The 24,161-nt window shown below is 44.9% G+C and overlaps 1 protein-coding gene across 11 annotated transcripts in view; it reads left to right on the forward strand.

The window, feature by feature from the left end:
- The window catches only part of LOC119140863 (transcription factor 4-like), a 233,835-nt gene that overhangs the window by 127,697 nt on the left and 81,977 nt on the right, over positions 1-24,161 (forward strand). For 10 of the 11 annotated variants that reach the window (XM_037372503.1, XM_037372505.1, XM_037372502.1 and 7 more), the window contains 2 exons: positions 12,543-12,672; positions 13,129-13,178. In XM_037372503.1, coding sequence (XP_037228400.1) covers positions 12,543-12,672; positions 13,129-13,178 — 180 coding nt within the window. The remainder of the gene's footprint in view (positions 1-12,542; positions 12,673-13,128; positions 13,179-24,161) is intronic. The other variant, XM_037372499.1, reaches the window with a different exon arrangement.

Here is a 24,161-nt window from a genome sequence, read left to right on the forward strand (position 1 = left end):
GCTTGCCTTTCTGGTCCTGGAAAGTAAAATTTTAAGAACCTCAGACGAAGGTTTTGTAAGGTCATCTTGCATCATCAAGAAGAGTAGCCATGCCTTAGCCTCTGCCTACGTCTTGTTGAGGACAGAGCTCCTCTGCCTTTTTCTAATGCCCGTGCAGTGACTGTCATCCAAAACACTACTCAGGAGTTGCATCCTGGTTCACTGCTCCCCTTTTTTTAAGTCTTGGGCATGGAAGGATGACAATTTTCCATGAATCCTTACTATTTTCTTTTTAATATGTATTTCCAGTTTAAATCAATCATTTTTAGAAGTTTTATTCCATGATGACCAGGCTTGGACAGACTGTGTGAAATGATTGATTCCTAGCCCAGCTTTGGAAGACTTGTGAGAAACTACATTTGCAGTTAGTGCAAGTCACCACTCTGCTCTTCTGGCAGCATCAGCAGAGTTCTGTAGCAGCTATATCCTCCTTCATCCCCGGGCAGGAGATACTGGAGTCACATATGGAAATTTCTACTGCTTGTCATATTTTATGGGCACATGGCACATCCTCATATCGTAACGAGAGATCTGACGTGATCGTACACGTGTAGAGCAGCACAGAGAGTTTTGGAATTGCAAATGTATAATAGGAAGATCCCTTTGGCTGTGTACTTTTAAGTAGCCCAACAAGGATGAATGAGGCTTCTTCCTCATGTACTCTTGCTGCTGTGGCTGGGTAGGAGAGCAGCGATGCTGTGCCAGTATCATTTAGTTTTCCAGTTACTAGAATCTTCTTCTGAAGTTACCTGATTTTACAAATTTTGCCGTGTAACTTCTGTCTCTTTCCTTTTTTTTTCTGCTTCATTTCTTTATCGATGCAAGAGATGCTGCACCTATTTCCATAGGATGTTAAATCCAGAACAAAGTAGTATCTCTGAAACTTTGCTCTCCTCTGTGCTTCTGTTCAGCCTGCCATTTCTTTGCTGTAGAGTAAGCCAGCATAGTGGCCTTGATTTATTAAAAAAAGATAAATATTTCTTTCAGATAAATTAATTACAAATTTTGTGACAACTCTCATCCCTGGCATTGGTCTGCAGTGGTGGTACCATCCCTGTGGAGCAGAGCTGCACATCAGCTCTTTTCTGCATCTTTTGACTATGTAAACATTGCTGTATCTTGTGTTAGTGCCGCGAGTGCAAGCTGGAGTAAGGCACTATGTAAAGGAGACAGAAGAGGAGACCCAGAGGGAGGCATGTCCCCGTGCAGTCCCATACTGGCTTATTTAACTCAGCACCAACCTGCATGAGCACTTGCTTTGACGTGCTGGCTCGTGCGGCTGTATCACAGAGCCGGAGCAACGCTTCTCTCTGCAGCGTAGGCAAGGTAAAATTTTGCTCCCCGGTAGTAAAGAACCTCCTCCCCTCTGCCATGCACAAAGGAGGGAGGAAAATCCGCTCTATTTTGTGTAATAGAGACGATGTGAACAGATGAAAATTGTACCATAAGGGCAAAGTGTTGCTGGCTGTATTTCTTCATAGAATCATTTCGGTTGGAAAAGACCTTTAAGATCACCAAGTCCAACCATTAACCCAGCACTGCCAAGCCCACCACTAACCCATGGACCTGAGCTCTGCACCTACATGTATTTTAAATCCCTCCCAGGGCTGGTGACTCCAGCACCCCCCTGGGCAGTCTGTGCCAGGGCTTGGCCACCCTTTCCATGAAGGGATTTTTCCTAATATCCAAAATAGACCTCACCCAGCACAACTGGGAGCCGTTTCCTCTGGTCCTGTTGCTTGTTACTTTGGAGAAGATGGTTACTGTATTTACAGTGCATCTACCTGTAGTAAGAAATCCCAGGTGAGTGCAGGAAAGTGCTGCATTAATCCAGAGTGTGCAGGCACGGGCAGACATTGGAAGGGCACTGCCTACTAAGGAGACAATCCCAAAGAAAGGGACAGACCAGGAACGCGAAGGTGTTGAGCACAGGCAGTGCCTGGCGTGGGTGACAGAGCCTCGGGGCCCTCCCTGCCACCGTGGCCAGGCGGGGAGGTGGCCAGTTCCTGGCACATGCCGCAGCAACACAGATGCAACCAGGGCGTTTTGTGCTTTGGTTTTTCCTTGAATCCCTGCAGTCTTCATTTTTACTTGAAAGCATTGGTTTTCCCCCTGCAGTGCTGACCTAGCTGGGAGGCAGTTTGCGGGCTGGGGTGGCACACTCCGCTCTGCCTTGCTGAAATACCAGCTTGTTATATTTTGACCTGTGTCAGCATAAAAAGGTGCTTTTTTTTTCCCCTTCCAGTTTCTCATAGCAGCTGAATTTGCCAATTCTGTTCTTGTTGTAGGGTGACTAATTTTTTGTCCTGTCTTAAGCGCAAGGTGACCTAAACTTTGCACTTTCCTTGAAACAAATATGCCTTTGCACTTTATTTAGCCTCAGCTATATGCTGTGTTAGCATATAGCAGTTTCCCGTGTACTTTAGCTGTGTGGGAAAAGATTGCGAGTAGCAGAGGAAAATTTAAAATAGAGGAAAAAAGAAAGTTCCTATTTTAAATACCACGAGTGTCACTAGTTGGTTTGAGGCATATTTACATAACATGGTTCTGTAAAAAATAAATGTGACTTTATAACACTGAAAACATAAGGCTCCTGTAACATGAAACACGATTTTGATACTCAAACTGCTCGGGTAAATTTTTAATAGCCCTTTCCCAAGAAGCGATGGCAACATACGCCAGTGTCGTATCTTTACATCATGCATAGCTAACCGTTCACTGAGGTCCCGCGAAGCTTGTGGCTGATCTGGAAAGAACCTGAGTTTTTCAGTTGTTGCCTGATTCGAGTGGGAATACATCCGTCCTTTCTCCAGCTGGGGAGGGCTCTTCCCTGCCACTGGGAGTCGGGAGGGCTGCGGACGGTGGGTCGGGGCTGGGCGCCTGCTAGGGCTTTGCTGGGTTGCAGCACGCTGCTGCCTTGGGCGCCCAAGTGTGATTTATTTCCAGTTTGTGCGTACCGTTAGCTTCGAGTCCCACTTCTTCCCTCCACTTCCTTTGCAATGAGTGACTGAGGTTTCACTTCTCTGCTCCTTACCCCGGAGCGGGCACATGCTCTTTCGCCTAGATGTGTGAGCTTTAACTAATTAATCACAGAATCGGAGAGTGGTTTGGGTTGGAAGGGACCAATTAAGCATCTTTTCCAAACCTGTGTGACGCAGTTCCACGCCAGCCATCAGCCTTGTATGATGCTAGATCATCTGAGGACGTGCAAATGGCTTTTACACCGAGAATAATTATTTTTTTTCCCTGCAAAATCTTGCCTCCCCATCAAAAAGGGGGAGGCCGTTGTTTATCTTTCAGGCTGATGAATAGTAAGAAGCTTAAAAAAACATCCTCTGAGGCACCTAAAGCATTTTGCATGGGTTTTGTTATTTTTTTGGACAGGAAGTTTTTTTGGTCTCTCGGATGTTTTTACGGTAACTTTTCTTTGGTTAAAAATATTACTAACAAAATTTCAGAGAAGTGCTGTTTCCCATGCATTTGAACTTCTGTAAGCCTTTCCTGTGTTCTCATATTCAAAGGGAAAACAATAATTACATCATTAAAAATGGGAATTCAGCCACCAAACACCTTTTTAAGACTGAGACATGTCAGGATATTTTACCCTCTCTGAGACAACTTGAGCCAGGATTTTTGTTGTAAGCTGTAGTCAAACGCTTACACAGGGAAGAGCGATGAAATCAACTTGTTAGGTTAATGGGACTTTTTTTAGGGTTTGTCATAATTTGCCAGAGAGGAACATTTTGAAGTAAGTAGTGGTAGGACATCCTTACTGAATCATGGTGAAGTGCTTACTTGAACTGAAGAAAAGCAGAGCTTAACAAAGCAGCTCTTGCCAGCAAGTCTTCGGTATTTTTCTCAGGGAATAACAGTGCAAAAATGTCATTCTCTGCACAACATTCATTTCTGCATGTCTTTAATCCTCACTGCCTCCTGTCCATCTCCCCCTCCATAAGTGACCACGATGCTGATACCTACGAGATGGTATAGGATTGGAGATGTTGGAAAAAGTGGGTACTTAGAGATGTTCTGAACTTCAGTGTTACATGGAAATACAGATATCTGTGTACTGGGAGGAAAAACAAGGGCACCAGGACACGTTTCATAATGTAGTGAGCAGTTCCTATGTATACACACACACATATATATACACGTATGTACTGGGTTTATCTGGTTGTTATTCAACCCTATGTAAGTTTTGACGGTGCCCTTTTTTTACTGTACGTGAATGTTCTGCTGTTGTACACTTTTTCATACCTGAAGCAGCTTATCATGTGTGTTCAGCTTGGATTTTTGAGTGGAATAGATACAGAAGGATTTTTTTATAAATGTGGAAGATGCTGTAGACAAGCCGAGCTCTGACAATGTGGCAAGCCTCTTTTCCAGCAGCACTGTAAAGATACTGCAGACAATGCTTCACTATATTCAGCCATCCCCAAAAATCCAGCTGCTGTCCGTGGGCCAAATTCTTTCCTCATTAACACCCAGGAGGCCCCTGATGACTTCAGGGGGTTTATCCTGGGCTAAACTGAGGCTGTTTAATTCCAGACCAAATCTTCTCTCCTGGAAAACGACTCTACCGATTGTGCCTCAGATAATGTTCCCGCTAAGCCGTGCTGGCTCCATGGTTTTGTACAAACTGAGTAACTGCGGTTGCTCTAAGCTCACTTAATTTTCTTGATTGCAAAGACTTTTAAACGTTATCGCACGGTATGATGGTATGCATAGGCATGTGAGTGCTGTCAAGGGCCAAGGTGCTGGATTTTCCCTGCATTTGCCTGCCTGCAGACCATCCTGGGGTGAGCTTCCCAGCACTGGGCTCTTGCACAGCATCCTGGATTTGGCCTCCCCGGCTTCTTTCTGGCAAAGCGCTGTTACAAAGCGGGGGGCCCAGAGCGATCGCAGATTATTTCCTCAGGCAGAGTGGGGCTGTAGGTGCTGAAGTTGGTGTTTAATCCAGCTGGGGCCCAGGGCTGTGCCAGGAGCAGGGTACAGCTGCTGGAGCAGCCCCAGCGCAGGGATAATCCTTGCTGGGAGCCATGCGGAGCAGCTCCAGCCACTGCAAGTACCAGGTACGGCATTGCGCCTCGGCTGTCTGCAACATCAGGATGTTGCAAAACCGACTAAACCCCCAACCTAACTCTTTTTATGGGCACACTTAGCAGCACGGGAGAACTTCCTAACCGTAACACGCTGGGTTTTGACCCAAGTGCCTTTGATTGCTCGGTCTCATATCCCCCAGCCACCCTCAGCAAACACCAGCCCTTCTGGGCAGTAAGAAACCCAGCAGCTTTGTTAGTTTTTATGGGTTTTTCGAGGCCCTTCGAGGGTGAACGCAATGCCACATTCCCCATCCCACCCCCATTCCCCAGCCACCACCAAGACTTTCCCATTTTTGTGCTTCTTACTCACCGGGACATATTTATACGAATATTACCTGTATTTAAGCATGTGTTTTTAAACACTATAATCATCTGGCTCAATTTCAGCGGGTAAATGAAAACTATATTCTGAAAGATTAATAATAAAGCAGAGAGAGTGTCCTTATCGCTGCCTCCGAGTGAGCACAAAGGAGCCGGATGGTGCTTTGCTGGGGAGGGGGTGGCAGCAGCGCTCTGGGCTGGCCCAGCAGGTGGGTTATGGGACACCCTGTATCCTCTGTGTGTGTATGCATCCCTACGTATATGCTACACATCAAATATAAGCACATAGAATGCCATGTTTCACTGATCCTTGCAGCACTAGGATTTTTTCCATGTGAACTGTAGTGAAAGAGGTATTTCCAGCTCCCAAGGATTCAAGCGTAAACTGTACCGCAGAAAACCATAAATTGAGCAAACGCTGTATTTTTGCAAAACTCCTTAGTGGAGGAGAAAGTCCCTTCTTTCCTTTGAAATTTTTCTGCCTTGTACTTGTTCAGTTGGGGCACGTTTTATCCGTTTTTCTCCTGTACTAGGGAATGAAATATTTTCACATACTAAATCTTTAGAAAACCAGCAAAGACTGTGCAGTTGATGGTGTAATCATTCACTGTAAATGTGAAAGATGGGGATCGTTAATGCAAACAAGTAACTAACCTTTAGTGATAATCAAGCAGCAGTATAATAATCTGAGTCATCATGCCTAATGGTGAATGAAGGGATGGGAAGAAGCAAGCAAACACCACGAGTAAATGCAGGAAAAATTAGGTAAGAAGTTACAAATTATTTTCTCCTGCTCACCAGAAATAGGTGATGAGAACAAGCACAGGAACAAACAAAATCCTCGCTGGCCAGAGGGGGTTGAACCTCAGCCACATTTAAGAGTGCATGTCCGCGAGATGCTGCTGAAACCAGTAAACGAACTTTGAAAGTTGCTGTTGTTTTGTTGATATTACAGTCGGTGCTCAAAAAGCACAACTGGGAAAAATGACTCCAGAAAGGTTTAAACTTAAAGAGCAATTTTAAATTATGCAGAGGAAGAGCTAGTGAAAAAATAATAATAAAAAAACAACTTAGAGAACTAATACTGATGAGGTTAATGCACAAGGGTTGGTTGAACATGAAAAATTATTTGATAATACCTGCAAGCATTTTTTAATGGAAAAGGTTAAAGTCAAAAGAAAACTGCTGAACACTGTGCACAGCTATCTGAAGGTGCTGCCCTACAAGGCAGAAGAAATGAAACAAAAGGTTATTTGCCACCAGATAGAGAAAATAAAATAAACATATTAAAATTTCTCTCACTTCATACATAGGAGTGTTCTTGGAAAAAAAAAATCTCTGTGAAAAATTAAATCTCTGTGAGAGAAGATCCTTTGTTCTCTAAAAGTCAAAATTTTTCTGCAAATACTTTTAAGAATTACGGTTGGTTGAGTAAAAAAGGAAAACAGTACCTTAGCTTGAAAACATGCTCTGAAACCCAGGGAAATTGTTTCTCTGTGTTTGCCATCAATGGGTTGCAATTTACACCTGCCATTAGAGAGAAATACTGGACGTAAATGACACAGAAGATTTTACAGAGAGCTGCCAAATTTCTAAAAGCCAAAGAAAGGAGTATTTGTAGGAATTGGACAGATTATGAACAGATGCTGTGAAAGTCACATGATAAGTGGAAATTTAGTTTCAGAATTTGATTAAAAACAGAGGATTGAAATCACAGAAGGAAATAACCAAGAAATGATTCAGATGTGTATGCGGCATGACTTAGTTGACTTAAGTGAAAATTCATAAACTGAGGATAGATCATGTAAGAGCAGCTGAAATCTGGATGATGAGATATAATCCTGTCTCCTGTGATTTTACTCAAGGGGAGGAAAACAGGACAGTTGCAGTTAGAGATTTGTTGGTTTTATTGTGTGGGGGTTTTGTTGTTGTTTTTTTTTTTTTAAAATCTGAACAAAATTACCTCCTATTCATCTGTTTCCGCATAAATTAGATGTGATTTCAACAAATTCAAGTTGCTTTGTGTGCAAATTTGCAAGGGAATAGCTGTTGGAAAATCAATCAGAGATGGGTTTTGAGGGACAGGAGAAGAGCAAGTATTTGGCAGGAGGATGAGGAGGATGTCAGGTGCTACCGAGCACAGACGAGCCTAACGCTTTAGGTCCAGCGTCGCAAATCACTGCGTTGGGTGCACACACAGCACGCGGGAAGTTTGTGGTGATGAGGAAGGTCACAGTACACTTTCTTTTCTGCTCTTTTTTTGGGGAAAACCCCATGAAATTGGACAGAAGGCACCCGATGGGTGGTAGCCCAGCAGAGTGGGTGCTGGGTGCTGGCCGGGGGCCCCCCGGACCACTGCCTCCCTGACCTCCTCGCCCAGCCCACAGAGACATTGGTGCCGGAGCAGAGGGAACAATGCAGAGAAGTGGTGCTCGCAGGGAGAGCCAGGGAGGCCTAAATGTGAGCAATACAAGCAAACAAGCTTTGATCTTTAAAAGTGTAAGAATTTTAATTTAAGAAACAGAGCAACATTGTGAAAAATAGCAGGACTCTGGTTTTTCTAGTTAAAGTGCCTGTATTCTCGTTGTACACGTGAAGTGTACTGTGAAAAGGACTTGTTTTTAAAATCATATCTTTTGGGCAAGCTAAAGTCGTGTAAGAAATATAAACATGCCCATGTTCCCAGCAGTTCCCAGGTCTATCCCGGAGTGTGTGGAGGCAGGACCAGGCTGGCTGGGAGCTTCACTGGCCGGAGGGTGAGCACCGAGGGTGTGATGCCACCCAGCTGGCTACAACTGCAGATGCTGGGAACGGTGAGGGTCTCAGCCTTCATCCCCGCTCTTCACCCTCTCTCCCACTGAGGGGGAGAAGCCTCGGTGTTGCACCAGGTGGGAGAGGGCTGGAGGACTCAGGGATGCGGCAGCGTGCAATGCGGCGGTTTGCCTCCAATCCTGCCCGTACAGTGCTTCTCTGAGGCTTTCAGCGAGGGGAACATATGTCCCGCCGTTGCCATACATCACGCAGGTTGGAAGCAGCGCGCAGGGCTGCAGCTGGGCGTGCAGCAACGCTCCAACGTGAGCGTGACCCACAAATGGTTGGCAATCTTTCAGAAAAGGAGCTTAATCTGTTTTCATCTAAGCTCGTTTTTCACTTGCCTGCAACATCCCCATGATGATGTGTTTGATACTGGATCACAGCGTAGCATGAAGATGTCAAAAAAAGAAAAAATAAATAAATATCCAGGTTGTCAGGAAAAAAAAAAAAAAAAGAAAAGGTTTCTGAGGTATTTTTCCCTGATCAGTGATTTCAGAGCCTTTCGGATTACAGGCTTTGAGGCCATTTTCCTTTAATCTGAATTAATGTTCTATTAGTAAAATGCAGCACTCTGTCATACTCTAATCTCGCCTGTTTCTGTAATAAAGGAAAAATAAAATAGCTTTATGTAAATGTATTCCCTATCTATTGGGTCTGAAACAAATATTTAAGTGAAATTCACGTGATTTTCATTTGGAAAGGAAGATTTCACGTCTGCAATAGAAAAAACATTTGTTTTTTTCCAGGAGGGGTAATATCATATCCATATGGATATTACTTTGTCATAGTATGTGCGTATTTTCTTCCTACCCAGCTTTAATTCTTTGTCTAGTTATTCAAATTTTGGAGGCAGGATTCACTAGCCGGTGACTTGTTTTACAAATTGCTAGAAAGAAGACAGGATTGTGTGTAACGATGAGAAAAGCAAAAACATGGCAATTGATGAAAAATACAGCTGCGTGGCTCAATGGGAAAATGGATTTTCTATGCTGCTTTTTTTTTTTTTTTGTCCCCCCTTCTGTGATTGTTTTTAGCTCTAACTCTTAACATTCAACTGGAAAATTCGATATATTACTAGCTTGGTTTATTATGAAACAAATAAACTGCAAACTGCATGTGTCTGGGAGTACAGTAGATGCTATAATGCTGGAATATACATTCTATATAGGGTTCATAGAGATGAGTTCAAAGATCTGCAACATCTTGCGTGGTGCCTGCTGTCCTGCTCGCACCCAAAGCCAGCCCACTGCCCGCCGACGGCGCGGATGCCCCTTTAAACCTCCAGCTAAAGGATGGAGAGGAGTTTGACAAATGTCACATTTGGCTTTTAAGCTCATAGTTTCTTAGTGGTAAATATTAACTTGGATGCCTAATAATTCATTGCATTTCTAAGATCCAATTTGGAGCAAAGGCGAGCTCTGAAGGCTGTGTAATCGATGTCATTGTGGTTTGTAAACGTTTTATCTCTCTCTTTGTTGCAGGCCATTAGCAGTGTGACATGTAGGCTGAAGAGTAATAAATGCCTATTGTTCCTTTTACAAGCATCTCAAAATAAATACATATATTTTTTTATCTTAGTTTTCTTCCTCGTTGTGCTCGGTGAGGCCCCCTGCAAGCAGAAACCCACCTCTTTTTTACTTCTTAAGATGGTCTCTGTCCCATGGCAGACAAAGGAGGGAGCTTTTCTCTGGGTTGGGTTATTTGTTTCTGAGTTGATGGGGTTTGGTTTTTTTTTCCTTTAAGAGAGCGAAGAACTGAGTGTGACAGTTGTGGTGAACATTTGTTGAGATGCGTTTTTTCTTAAAAAAAATGAATCTTTGTGGTCAAGAAAGCTCTTTATAACCTAGCACGGCTTCCCTGGGCAGCAAGGCTGTGGGATGGGATGCTGAGCGCAGTCCAGGCTCCATCCAGCAGGTACCCGTTAGGTCAAGAGGAGTGAGCAGCCCTTAGAAAAGTGCAACTAGTGGCAAACAGCAGCGTTGGGTGGCTCGCGACACAAAAGGCATGCAGCCTTTAGGACTGGTGCATGTGTTTCCTTCTAATATAATAATACAAGTTTGGGATTTTTTTCCTGTAGAAACCTCTGCATCTTTTTATAGAGAAAAATGTTTGGATGAAAAAACAAAAACAACATAGGGTATGTTTTATGCTCCTAAAGTGAATCTTGTTTAAAATAGTTTGCAAATGCTGTCTTATATACGTTTTGTTTTGTTTGGTTTGGTTTTGAAGTCAAATGAAATCTAGTAGGCTGGGTATAGGAATTTATACAGCTGATGGCTCTAAGTCTTTCAGACTACCCGACATATGGGTAAACCATGCACAGATTTAGCAGGTCTGTCTTTATGTTAAAATGTATACGTGATAAAAATATATGACTGAAGAGAATTTCTGTGGTTAGCGCTGTTTCATTCTGAAATGCTCCAAGATATTCAATAAAATTACGTTTCTTTTCAGAGGATATTCGCAATGAATCGATAACCCTTTTTTTCCGAGAGTTTTTGCATATATTTCTCTGCCATTATGCAACAGACTCGCAACCATTTTTGCCGGTGCAGGTGTTTATTAAAAGGAGCATAGTCATTGCAGGTGTATATTAGGCATTAGCTGAACATAAAGATATTGGGAAAAAAGTGCCTTCTGACTGGCATTTTTCTATTTTTATGCCTGGGAGATGTCTGTAAAGGCAGATGCTAGGCTGCGCACCAAGAAAGGGTTTCAGCCCCAATCGGTCAGAGCCCATTTGTCCATCCTTCGTCAGCGATTCTCTTTTAGCCTCTCTGGGAAAAAAGAGGAATATACTTTTCCAGAATCAAAAGTTATCTTGAAATGTTTTTAGAAGTATAGTCAAGGAGTAAGGATGTTTTAATTTCTGATTTTCCAGCTCATGGGTCATATTTGACCAACTGCTTTCAGCAGAAGACATGCCACTTTGTTGAGCTATTTAGGAATCAAAAAGACTGTCTTAATTTAAAACAAGGAGCCTTTGTTTTAGTTGGTGACTGCCTTGTGAAATTTTTCAGTTCTCAGCGGGTTAACCAGGGAACAGGGGCAGAGTCATAATTGGCCTATTTAGAGTATTTTGCATGTGAATAGTGTGTTAGTGAAGCATTACTAAGTCTGTTGTGAGTGACATGGTGATTAGAATTTAGATTAGGGAAAACACATTCTGTACTTTATCAAGTACAGTAATTAGTTCAGTCAGTAAAAGTTGATTACAAGTACCGATAAAGTTAGACTTTTGGTACTTAATTTTAAAATTTCTTTATTAAATGGTAAATTTGTTCTTAATATAAATGGTAGCATCTACACCTGTTTTATTGCGTATCAGAATAATTAAAAGAACAATGTGTTCAATGCAGAGTATAATCAGGGGATTTATATATTATGGGTAAGTTTCAACGTAGTTTATAGCAAATAGGACATTACTCAGGAAATCGTTCTCTTCTGTCATAGTCTTTTACAGATTTATAATTTTTCTTATACCAGGGGTCAGATCACGTTTTCTGCTGTTTCATGGAAACCCTAGTCCTTTTGTAGCTGGGAAAATGTTGTGTTTACTGGGATGTATCTTGTTAGTTAATGGTACAGGCAGAAAATGGATATATAGAAAGTCCATCACTGCTGCTACTGCTGCTGCTATACAATAGCATTAATTGTTTGGGGTTTCTGAGGTGCTTTTTTTCTGATGGCATTGCAAAAATATTAATAATGCATAATTTTATTTTCACGTTTTAATCACATATCATCTACAGCCTGCTGTGCAGATTTTTGTATTGCAAAATCTGATGTATTTATTTCACAGATAGGAATTTTTCCTTGCATGGGGATAGACAATGAAGCTGTTTCATGCACACTGAGCCAACTGCTCTATCAACAGAAGGATTATTTTTAAGTTTTATTATTGTGAAATCCGTGCATTTAACTATCTTTTTGCAGCGAAGAAACTAAATTATATTCAAATATATATAACAGAGCTCCAAAAGTTTTTAAAACACTGATTGCATTTGAATAAGTAGGCAATAAATCTCCTTTAAATAATCGTATTTTAAATTAATTGCTTTGTGTTTTCCCAGTAAAGGGAAAGATGCTCAACTGGAAATTTTTGTAATGTCTCCTTTAAAGATTTGGCAGGTTCTTGCTTCCGTGTTTCAGTTGCTTATGAAGATTTCTTTACTGTGTTATTTTTAGGAATGAGAAATAGCTAATGATGAGGAAAGTAGGATTTAACATGCATGCGCACACACGTATATATTTTTAATCTTTTAGCAAAATCTCCTTGGAGGTGACATGGATATTGGCAACCCAGGAGCGCTCTCCCCCACTAAACCTGGCTCCCAGTACTATCAGTATTCTAGCAATAACCCCCGGCGGAGGCCTCTCCACAGCACCTCTATGGGTGAGTGACTTTGTGTTCAACCTTTTTTATTTTTTTCCATTTCAACAAATAATCGGAGTTCCGTCCTGTTTAGCAATACTTTGAAATAAATACAATAAGTGGCAGAGCATACGCCACTGGGACTCTGTGAGGGGTTTATTTAACGTTGGCTGATTGCTCCTCTCTGTCCTTTGTCGAGCGTGCAAGGAGCCTTAAAAAAATCGCTTTTTTTAAAGCACATCAGTGTAAAGTGAAAACAAAGGCCCTAACACTCGAGATCAGAATATGAACAATTTTCCAGCATTTTACTGCTGGACTTAAGAGCAGTGGCATCCACTTGGTGTTACCTAAACTGCTGCAAGCCCTGTGTGAGGCAGTGGGCAGGGCAATTAGCAGCTGGGGCTGTAGAAAATCTCAGTGGGGAAAAAAAAAAAAAAAGCGCCTGTGTTATGAAGACACCGTTTTGTCTTTTTTCAGAAGTACAAACAAAGAAAGTTCGAAAAGTTCCTCCAGGTTTGCCATCTTCAGTAAGTACCGCTTGTCTGCTCGCTGGCTTGTGATGGGGTGGCTTTGTTCGGTTGTGGGCAGAGAGAAACAAACCTGCTGCTGGGCTCATGGGGCGCTTGGCGCTGAGGGCTGAGGCCAAGGTAAGGAGAGGTAAAAAAAAAAAATCTCATCACTTGTCCTGACTTGGAAGGGATTAATTTCACGGCAGGGACGAGCGTTGGCTGCTCGTGTGGATTTTCAGCGATGGACGCTGAAGAGCTGGCGCAGGTGCAGGCAGCGTGTACCTGTGTAGGGCGAGCATCCCTGGCACGTGCCAGTTAGCTGCTTTGTCGGGCTGCTGCTGATTTATGGATTTGCATGTTCAAAGAGATGTGCAGAGAGGATTTCTGAGAAATGTCCACGGGTCTCAGCCTGGGATGCAGGGCGAACATCTTCATTTTCACACAAGGTCTCTGAGCTATGGTACCTGCAGCAGGAGCTGGCTGGGGGTGAGCCCAGGTGTCAACCGCTGGGATCCAGCTGCTGCCAGAGGCATTGTGGGTTGCTCGAGCAGTAAAGACAGAGCTGGTAATTACCCAGGGCTTTCCGTGATATTTTAAAGAATATCCCAGATACCTTTTTGTAAGGAGGGTTACGGGTGCCATCCAGCTACAGCGTGCACAGTTTTCAGTGTTTGTGGTGAAATCTTCACACCGTGCAGTCAGAAGTTGGGGTTTCTCTTTGGTTTGGTGAAGTCCTTTGTTTTGTGACCCAAATCATTCTATTAGTTTGCATTTTTTCATCACTGTGGAAAATTTGTTTGGTTGTTTTGTTGGGGTTTTTTTCCCCTTGAATAAGCTGTACCAAGGTGCATTGCATCTTTTGAGAGCATTTACTTTTAAATCCATTAAAATCTATAGAAAATAGCAGTTTTAAAAGAAGTGATATGACATTTCAGTAACTACAGTATAAAGCAGGGGTCCTCAAACTTTTTAACCAGGGGGCTGGCGCGCTGATGAAGTGGCAGGAGGTCATCTATGGCTGCTTGGTTCCCCCCCCCCCCCCCAATCCCTGGCGGTGGGGGGTGTGTGGGGGGTGTGTCTGTAAATACCAGGGGCCGGATTGAGGACCCTGTGGGGCCGTATCCGTCCCGCGGGCCATAGTTTGAGGACCCCTGGTATAAAGGGTAGGATGGCTAAAGAGTGCATTTTATTCTAGTATTTTTATTCTAATTTTTTTCTCTGCCATTACTTTAAAAATACGTATTTTTGTATCAATACCTGCAAACAGAAAACAAACCACTCGAGAGAGGAGAGCTTCCGTTTCATACCTGATAACTCTATTTGTTTTATCTCTAAATCTGGTTATTAGGAGGAGCTGAGTGGCAGTCAGTCTTGCGGAATATATAACAAATTGGCATGTTAATCTCAGATGGGTTTTATGTTTTTACCATAAATCCATGTAATTTTGCTGTTCGAAAATTAGCATACTTTTAAAGCTTCAGTTATTGTCGTGATTGTGCTAAACGGTAGTTTCATTACTGGTCACTTTATAAATAATAACATTTTAACCTGAAAAAGAAACATATGAACATGCTAATTTAATCACACGGATTATTGTAATCTTTATAATGTTAAACAAATACAAACATAAATCTTTTCTGAAAGTGGTTGAGAAATGGAAATTCTCAAATGTAAGTTTCCAGTAAAGTAAAAAATACTGGGTTTTTTTTTTAATTAAAAGTAAGTTCCCACACTTGTATTTTAAATTTATTTCACTATGTGTGTTTTGGTTTTTATTGGACTCCTTTACAGCAATAGCTAATATCCTCCCCAAAGGTTTTTACAAGTACTCTTACACTTGAAGTTCGAGGTGGATTTAATTTATTGAAACTTTAGCCTTTAATAGTTTTACTGACGACTTCACATGCTGTAGACCTCCCAGCTCCCTACGTGATGGGGGTCCTAGGGAGGGGAGCGGGGCTGCAGGAGCGCAGAGCCCCTCTGTGCCGCAGAGCCCCTGTGCTACGATGCACCGTGCTGAAGGATGCTGCACCTGTTCCGCATGCTCCTGGCACCAGCCACTGCCGCGCTTGCTTGCGGTAGCTCGGGAATTCTGCTGGCTTGCTGTTGAGTCATTTGCAGGCAAGAAAAAAACCAAGCCAGCCCCAAAGCTGCGGGGTTTTTTTGTGGTTTAAAATATTGCTCTGTAGACCGGTGACCATCTCAGGACACTTACAAGGATATTTTTGCATCTGTGTTCAAAAAGATCCTTTCAGTAAAATGGTACCTGCTATCTGCCCTCACTGCGTGGGGAAGGGAGGCGACGTTTCTGTTGGAAATGTCAACCTGCAGGGGTTTATAACTACTGCAAAAATTTTTTAGGGATTGCTTCTTGCTTCAAAAGAATGAAAGGCAATTTATGTTTGTCGCAGATTAGTCTCAAATGTGTGCTTCCTTTAATTTTTCGTGAATACAGTTGTTGTACAGAATGGAAGTACTTCTACAGCTCAGTACTCTTGACTATTTTAACAGTATTTTTATTTCTAAGTGAAATTCTCTTGGAGTAGAATATGCACTTTAAATACTTCTGATTATTTTAACGAGCTGTACAATTTATTAGAAAATTCCTGAATATTTTGATCACCCGTAGCTCTATAAAGTAAATTAAAATACAAGTCCAGTAATGTGAATAAGATGGTTCTGGAGGGTAATACAGCCTTTTTTAAGCAAACATACAGATAGGTGTTTGGGTCTTGTTGTCTTCATGTATCATGAATCATACATTGCACTTGAAACGATGCTGCTTTAGAAAAAGCACCTGTGTGTCTCAAACAGAAAAAATGTCTTACAAAAGGTCAGATTATATTTAGGTTATAGATTGTGTCACGCTGAACTGCCAGGATTTATGATGCTGGATGAAGTAAATGCATTTATAAATTGACTAACTAGCTTATAATATACTTAGTTGATAGGGTGGAAATATTGCTGTATTTCTCTTAAAATATGTGTATTAACTTGTTCTCAATGTGATTTATGCAGTGGATATGGAGATTAATGCAGCAGCATTTTGAAAGCAGTTATTGTTGATTAATTCATAAGTAGTCATAAAAATTTCAATGATAAATGGTAATAAATATGTTGTATCAGCTCCCCTTTATTATAAGAAATGGCTACGAGTTTGGAAAACAAAGTAAATTAAACTATGGAAACAGTCAGAGTTTAAAAAATAATGAAGATTTGAACTAAATTTGGTGTTGGGAAGGTAAAACCCCCTCGGGTGTCCTCTGGGTGTGGGGGGGTGCATCCCGTGGTCCTGCCTGTTCTGGACCCCCGCGGCCAGTCTCAGCCACAGCTCATCACAGCAGTTATGAACTGGTGACAGACCTGGAGCTGAGCTGGAACCGAAGTGCTGAGCTCCAAAAGCTCGGTCTGAACAAAGACGTGGGTTGGGGTGTGCCTGTCCCGTCCCCCCCCCCCCCATTCCCTGTGTGCCACGGTGCCTGCCCAACCGACCACAGCGGGGGCTTGAGGGGCTCTTGGATAGCGCATGGCGAGACTGGCTTTGTCCAACGTGTCCGTGGTGTCCTGTGTGGAGCTTCTCCCATCTCTGGCATTTCAGGACTTCACTGATTTCAGGTGTTGTAACCTGAACGTGCCTGCACAGCCCAGTGTGATCTGCCATCTCAGGTGGCGGGGCAGGGGGCTGGGTACCCCCACTCTGCCCACTCCCTGGGCACACATGGCCTCACTGTGCCCTGGGCTCCTGTCCGCGATATAATGCAGCCTAACATACTTCTGTGGACTTACAGACTCTATATAGTCTTTTTGGGGCAAGGGGTTGTACTGTGACCATTTCGTACTGGAGTTTTCTGCCTTCGGTCGAGAGCCTGGAGAGCTCTGCTCCCACTGGAGCGGTGCCAGGAGGGTCAGGCTATGTTGAATTGAGCCAGCTGAGGATGAGATATGGGCACGACAATATTGGAAAAAATGAGATTTTTCTCTTTGCTTGTTGAGTAGCCACGGGCCTTTACTGAACTCTGTCATGGTAACGCTTGGTACCCAGGCTGGCGCGGGTGGTGGGTCCCGCAGGAATAGCTCTCCTACCCACAGATGAGGTTTGACCTGGGTGTTTATGTAGGACCAGGCATGAGGGCACGTGAACTTTGTTTGGACCTGCAGGCTGGGGCTGCCTTTCCTGGGTAACAATAACCACTACTTTATGAGAGGTGTTGCAGTCATTCGGTGCAGTGTTCTTTATCAGTGTCGGATGCTGCCATCACCTAGCGCAGGGGTCCTCAAACTACGGCCCGCGGGCTGGATACAGTCCCCCAGGGTCCTCAATCCGGCCCCTGGTATTTACAGAACACCCCTGCCCCCCCCCCCCCCCCCCCCCTGGGGATTGGGGGGGGGGAACCAAGCAGCCGCAGATGACCTCCTGCCACTTCATCCGCGCGCTGGACCCCTGGTTAAAAAGTTTGAGGACCCCTGACCTAGCATCATGCAATCCAGGTGGCTCCTCTGCACGACCACCTCCTCACCCTTAACTTCATCCTAAGGCTTTGCTGTTCTCTTAATCTTTAACCCAAAGCCTTCATCCGGTTTGGCTACTGATGGTTTAATCACATCTGACCTTTTACATGAAATGTTTGCCAAGTGCTGTGACGTTTTCTGCCTTTCTTCTCTTGACCAGTAAGAGTCAGGAATGAGCAAGCTGCGCTGGTGTGCATGGTGGGAAGCATCTGTGAAGGAATGGGGTATGGAATGGGAGGTCTTTGGGGGGAAAAGTGAGCAAAGAGGGAAGGGCTTAGGTTGTAGAGGTCACGTTTGAGTCGTGGGTTTACAAGAACTTGTATCATCCTGACTTCAGTAAGTCCACCACGGTGGCACTGCGGCAAGGAAGCAGTGTCTGCCCAGGTGCTGATTTCCAACAGGTAGCACCTGTAATACAAGGCAATATATTGAGGACAAAAAAAAGAAAGCTCAGAAACAAAGCCTTCACGGAGTGCTGACGATGCTAGTTATCTGCAGGCATGGTGCAAGTTCTTCTTTGGCTTTCTTGGAGCAGGCTGCATGCTTCAGAAGAAGGAGGGGTTACTGAGGCTGAAGCGGGAGCAGCTCCGAGGAGCACAAGTGGTGACGTTGCCTTTGAGCCCCCTGCATGGCCAAGACAGGCTTTTCGCCTCTGAGAATGATGGTGGGTGGGTGAGTCCAGCAAAGGCCACCCACAGGCTTTCTGCATCTCAAGTTGCTCTTCTGTGTGGCCAGGCTTTCCAGTAAGGTGCCTGGAAGTCATACGGTGCTCAACTCACGCGATTCCTTTTGGTGTTATTATCATCTAGCAAACAGGCTGTCAAGTACAGCCATTATGGCACGATGTATTCATCTTCCATTTGTCTTCTCCGTGGACACTCTTCTCTTTCACAACTGCACCTAGGCTTCCTGCTTCCTTAGCTCCACGGGAAGAGTGGCTGGTTGCTGTTGTTTGATCCCTGTTAACAGCAGAGCCGGGACCATGACACCAAGCGGAATCCCACGTCCTGCTCTGCCCCTGGAGAGGGTTGTTCAGACTCTCAAGCCGTGCCGATAAATGCAGCTTTCAGCCTGTCTTGAATCCCCAGCGAGGCACCTTCCCAGGGAGGACCAAACCCGCCGTGCTGCTCGGTGCAGGGTCAGAGGCACTGGTGTGAGCTGCGGGATTGTCCCCGTGGCTTAGGGCTGGGGGGGTCAGCAGCACTCTTGGGGAAACAGCCTCTCCAGTCTGCCTCTGCTTGCATGGGAGCATATGAAGGAGCTCCACAGGGGAACTGCGGGGTCTGGGGTGACGTCGCAGCCATGAACCACAGGTTTTGGTGCCGTCATTCCATTGCCACGGCTGCACAGCAGAGCTAACGCGGAGCTGCTTTTAGGATGCTTTAAGGCTGGCAGGGGGAAGGTTCACATTGTAGTAAGAGGTCCTATTGGTACCTAGTGAAATGGGAGGATGGTGGCAGTGTTACTCCAGCTTGCACCCTGCTGATGGCACACCATGAGCGGGCAAGGATGCAATTCTTGTTTCATAACCACACAGCCAGCTGTACTGAGCTGTGTTCCCTGAACCCTGCCTGCTGGCCACCGTGGAGGCAGCTCATGGGTCTGGGCTTCCCCGGAGGGCGGCTTTCCCTGCTGGGACCCCACAGGGGTATTTCACCCCATGCTTGTTTCCTCATGTCTCCTTGAGGAGAGGTGGAGTGTCCCTGTGTATTCCCCATCCCTGGGATCGGCTGCAGTGAAATGGAAAGAAGGCAAAAGCCATGGCTGTAAAAGCAGCCGTGGTCCAGCCCTGGCATAGCCAGCGATCGCGGTCACGTCTTTCTGGTTTCCAAGGTTAATTTGCTCTTAATGGAACCAGCAGCTTTAAAATAAATAAAAGGCTTTAAAAAGGCGGAAAGAGGAGGAGGTGATGACTCCTCAGGTTGAACCATCTCCTTGGAAGTTGCATCTGTAGGAGCCCTTGGGGAAGATGGGCAACCTCCTGCTTAGGAAGGGAGCTTGGGGCTCAGCACCCACCACTGCCAGGGGCTTCACCTCTGCCCATGGCACCCACTTCACTTTCTGCTTGTCAAATGGATGTGAGCAGGCGCGGAGTGAAGGAACCAGCTCTGGCAATAGGATCTGGGCTGCACCAAGGAGCAGGATTGCAACCACAGCCCGGGCAGGCATCACACATTATTTTGAATGTAGATTCTAGGAGGATTCTTGTAGGGAAGATTTTACAGCCAGAATAAAGACAGGGAGAAGTCAAATGTCATATGTCTCAGTTGTGTTAAAAGAAAAGTGAGGAACTGAGAAATTAATTGATTTTGTTGACAAATCAGCACATAAAAATCTCTCAAGCCTCAATTTTAATGACGAGCCTCTTTCTTTCATCTTAATTTAAGATGTCCTCTCCTAGACTGGAGACATCTAATCTGCACTCGCTGTTGTGTGTATTTACAAGTGCACAAGCTCTGACCTTGCTAGCCAGACAGATAAGGAAGTGTATGACTCAGTTGTACATCCTAAGGAAACACCTGCTTGGTTCCAAAAACTCAAGAAAAAAGAAATACTACCGGGATGCCACCTGGAGTTTTTCCACAGCTTTATTCTGTTTTCCACGGGAGAAGCCTTGATGGTTTTGCTAGGAGGTGAGGAAGCACTGCTTGTGCTTTTTGTGCAGACTTTGCAGGCTTCCTACCTCAAGTGAAAAAACGCAGCCCTATGAATTCCCCTTCAAACATCTGCGATAAATGGGACTTTTCCAAAACAAATACGATGTCCCCGTCTTTCCCTGTGCCACCTGCCGTAGCAGAAAATTCACCAGTCCTGGGATGCTGGCGGTGTCGCTGCTGCCAGTGCCTTTGGAGACATTTCTCCACCACTGGACCTGTGGGGTCCTTTGGAGCATCCCAGGATTCAGTGGTGGGTTGTGGGTTGGCACCCACCAGAGATGTGCCAGAGCATCCCAGCTGCCAAACAACACTGGGGCAGCAGTGCGGAGCCTGCCTGGGGGCTGGATCCCAGTCTGGGGGTCTTTGAGCACCAGCGGCATGGGGGGGGAAGGCTCCCTGGGACAGAGCTGACCCTCCTGGAGATAAGCATCCAAGGGACAGCAACAGGGGTGAAAACCTGGGGGGCAGCTCATGGGGACCCGGCAAACAACTTGCATCATGTGAGAGGGAGCGAGGTAGCAGCTGGATTAAGGAAGGAATAACAGGAGCTAATAATATAATTTTTTTCATAATATTTTACTATAATTCAGTGAGGCCTGAGAGCCCATAGAACTGAGCCCGGACCCGCGTAATGCACTGCAACACCCCTGCAGCGGGGTCCTTGCCTTTCCCCTGCCTCACAGCAGCCTGTATGTTTCCCCCAAGTAATTTGTCCGATCCTGGCAGTGGCCACCCTTCCCCAGGTGCTGTCCCAGGCTCCTACCGGCCATGGGCTGTCTTGCTTGCTGCCTTATCAGGTTGACAAGATCCTCTTCATCCGGTGAACCCAGGGGAAGCAGCCTGGCTAACATCCCTCTCACCCTTCTGGCCTGCCCTGTAAATCATCCCACATTATGTTGGGGGGGGGTGTCCCATATTCAAATTCAAACCTTATTAAATCCACAGTTTGGAGGTTTGTTTTTTGGGTTTGGGGTTGGTTTTTTTTTCAATTATAACAAAGCTCTGCTTTTGGCTTAAAAGTGAAAACATAAATTTGAAAGTGCAGCTTTAGCACATAACAAATAAAGTCAACCCAAGGAAATGATAAAATACAGCGGTGAGGAGGTCGGTTAAAGGACCGTCTATTGCAAACCGTACCTGGAATTGCTCCTGACCTGCAAAACAACCTGGAAGTCATTTTGTAAACAAAACGCTGCGATTGTGTTGTTTTCAAATAGATTAACAGATAGAGAAAATACAGCTTAAAATGGCAAAGCGTTTCCTTTTGAATGAATTGCACAGGGTATCTTCAACATGAAAAAGCAATGGGAAGGGTTTGGTCCCATACGTGTATTTTTCTTATGCCTTGGCCTTACGGTAGATTTAAAGGTAAAACCTTTACTGCAAAATTCACACACTTATAAATGGTTTAACTATTTTGGACTGAAAAAAAAAACAACCAAAAACCAACCCCCCCAACCAGATCCAGTAGTGATTCGTGGGGTTTTTTGCTTAGCTTGAGCAGAGGCTCCCTCTTCAGAGTGCCGCTGGTAGTGCAGGGGGCGCCTCGCCCGCCGGCTCCGGGCTTCAGCCACCCTGTCCAGCTGATCTCCCAGTGCCTGCGAAAATGGCAGGCTGAGGCGCAGCAGGTACTCGGCTCTATGTTTAAGCCACTTCTTTTAAAATCGATTTTTAAGCACTTTCCTCCCTCCGCCACAGGTAGGATGGTAGCGGCGCCCCAGGAGCAGACCCCGCTCCCTGGGTCATTGGGGGGTTCTTTGGGATGGAGCATGCCTCAGCCCGTGTCTTTTTTTTCCCGAAAAAACTTGACAAGGCTTTTTTTTTTTAAGCTTGTCATCGAGCTGTCTGTACGTACGTACCAAGCACCGAGCCCGGCAGGTTCCCAGTGGGACAGAAGGAGAGGCAGCACTGGGTGCCTTGGGCACTGGGGACCCTGCAGCTGGAGGAGCCCATCCTGCCCGTGCCCCGCACCGCAGTTGCCCTCCCCTTCTCTGCTGCAAGGATCCATCAGCAAATGCTTTTTTAGTCAGTAAAGAAATGTCAAAATACATGGCGATTTCATATCCAGCCTTCAATCACTTTCTTTCCTTGGCTATATAATCTGTAATTCTTTTTGCGTTTGGGAATTAAGCTGAGTTTCACAAATGTAAAACTTAGTACTTAATTTTTCTGTTTGAACTTGAGGATAATTGTTAGGAAAAAGCATTTAATGATTAAAAAAAAATTTCTCTGTGCAGTAATTTGATTTTGTGCCTTTTCTTTAAATATTATCTGTAGATTGTATTCATTACAAGCAGTGCAACGCCTTCAGATCTCTGATTAGCACAATTCAGCATTTAAGATATAAGCATTTAAATCCTATCTTGTATCAGGCCTATCCAGTGTGGTTTTAGGAAAGGGTGGCTTCTGACACTGAGGATTTATTTATTTGATCTGATTATTTTTTTTAAGTTGTTCTTGCATTTCAGAACAGATTGGACATGGGGTCGGAGTGGGGAAGAGTGATGCAGTGTGTGGAGGGTGGAGTGGGACGTTAATGAAGAAGTTATCTATGGAAGTTGAAGATACTGTCGAGATTGATATGCTTGCACTCTGACTGGAGTACATTTGTTAACAGACTCGCAGTGTTTTATCTAAGGAACATTAATTTTTGCTCTGAAGTATTTTTTGCCTTTACACTGAAGCAGTAAATGAGCAAAAAAATCAGCATAGCAAAAATATAGGGGGGAGGGGGAAATGGCATAAAGAGCTCCAATAACTATTAACGTTGTTAAATGCATAGCAAAGCTCCCCTGACGGTTTCTTGGCACAAAACCTAGGAGGCCTACAATGGCTGGTTGTTTTTTTATTGTTATTTTATTTTCAATGGCATACAGCGCCTTTCGACAGGCCAAACAAGCAGTTAAAGTCAGTGCCCAAGCGGAGCAGACACTGCAGCAGCCCCGGCGCGGTTTTAGACCCATAAACACATGTTGTGTTTTGCTTCCCAAAGCTTCGGCCTCACGGGCACCTCCAGCAGAACGGGACAGGCTGTCCTGCCCTGCTTGCTCTCCCCGCTGAGCTCCTGCTCCCACCTGCTCTCCCAACAATCCCTGGAAAGCCATGGAGAATGCTCTCTCCTCGGATCCTGGGAGGGCTCCTTTCAGCCGTGTGGATGCTCCGAGGTGTTACATGCTCATGTCTGTCGGTGCTGTGGATTGTGTGCGTAGGGATGTAGTGCACAGGGGTTTCATCCCTGGCTCTGAAGAGGCGCAGGCAGGTGGCTATGGGGACGGGAGCCCTCCCGCACCCAGAGCCCACCCACAGCATCTAAGGGCAGGGATGGCTCAGCAGCAGGTTTTACCCGTGCCACCCTTGCTATGCTGTAAACAATAAAAGGCTGAAAGGCTCCCGCATTTGCTGCTTTTCTAGCACGTAATAAAGACTTGAATATTTTAGGTGCCTGAAAGAGCTGTGCCGTGGTGAACCATCGCCCAGTGCTGCAGCGAGCCCCCCAAGCCGGGAAGCGCGTGTCCCCGCTCCGGAGCGAGAGGGGCTTCGCTAACTTGGGTATTTGAAGCTAGATTTGCATATTCCAGATGATTTGAGTGCGTTTCCAGATGAGAACATCTTTTCCCTGCCAAGCGCAAGCCACAAAGTGACAAGGCAAAGTTAAATCGCTTGGTCGGTGGCCAGTTTGGCGGAGGCAGCCCTTGGCGGCCTGGCGTGGTGTGGCAGGGCTGGGCGGCAGCCCTCCCTCGCTGCCATTGCCACCTGGTGGAATACAAAAGACGCTGGGTTGCAGCAAAGTCGCCTTTAATTTTGGCTCTTTTATTGCAACCACACTTTGGCAATA

This window comes from Falco rusticolus, chromosome W (assembly GCF_015220075.1).
Source record: "Falco rusticolus isolate bFalRus1 chromosome W, bFalRus1.pri, whole genome shotgun sequence".
In the NCBI taxonomy this organism is placed as follows: Eukaryota; Metazoa; Chordata; class Aves; order Falconiformes; family Falconidae; genus Falco; species Falco rusticolus.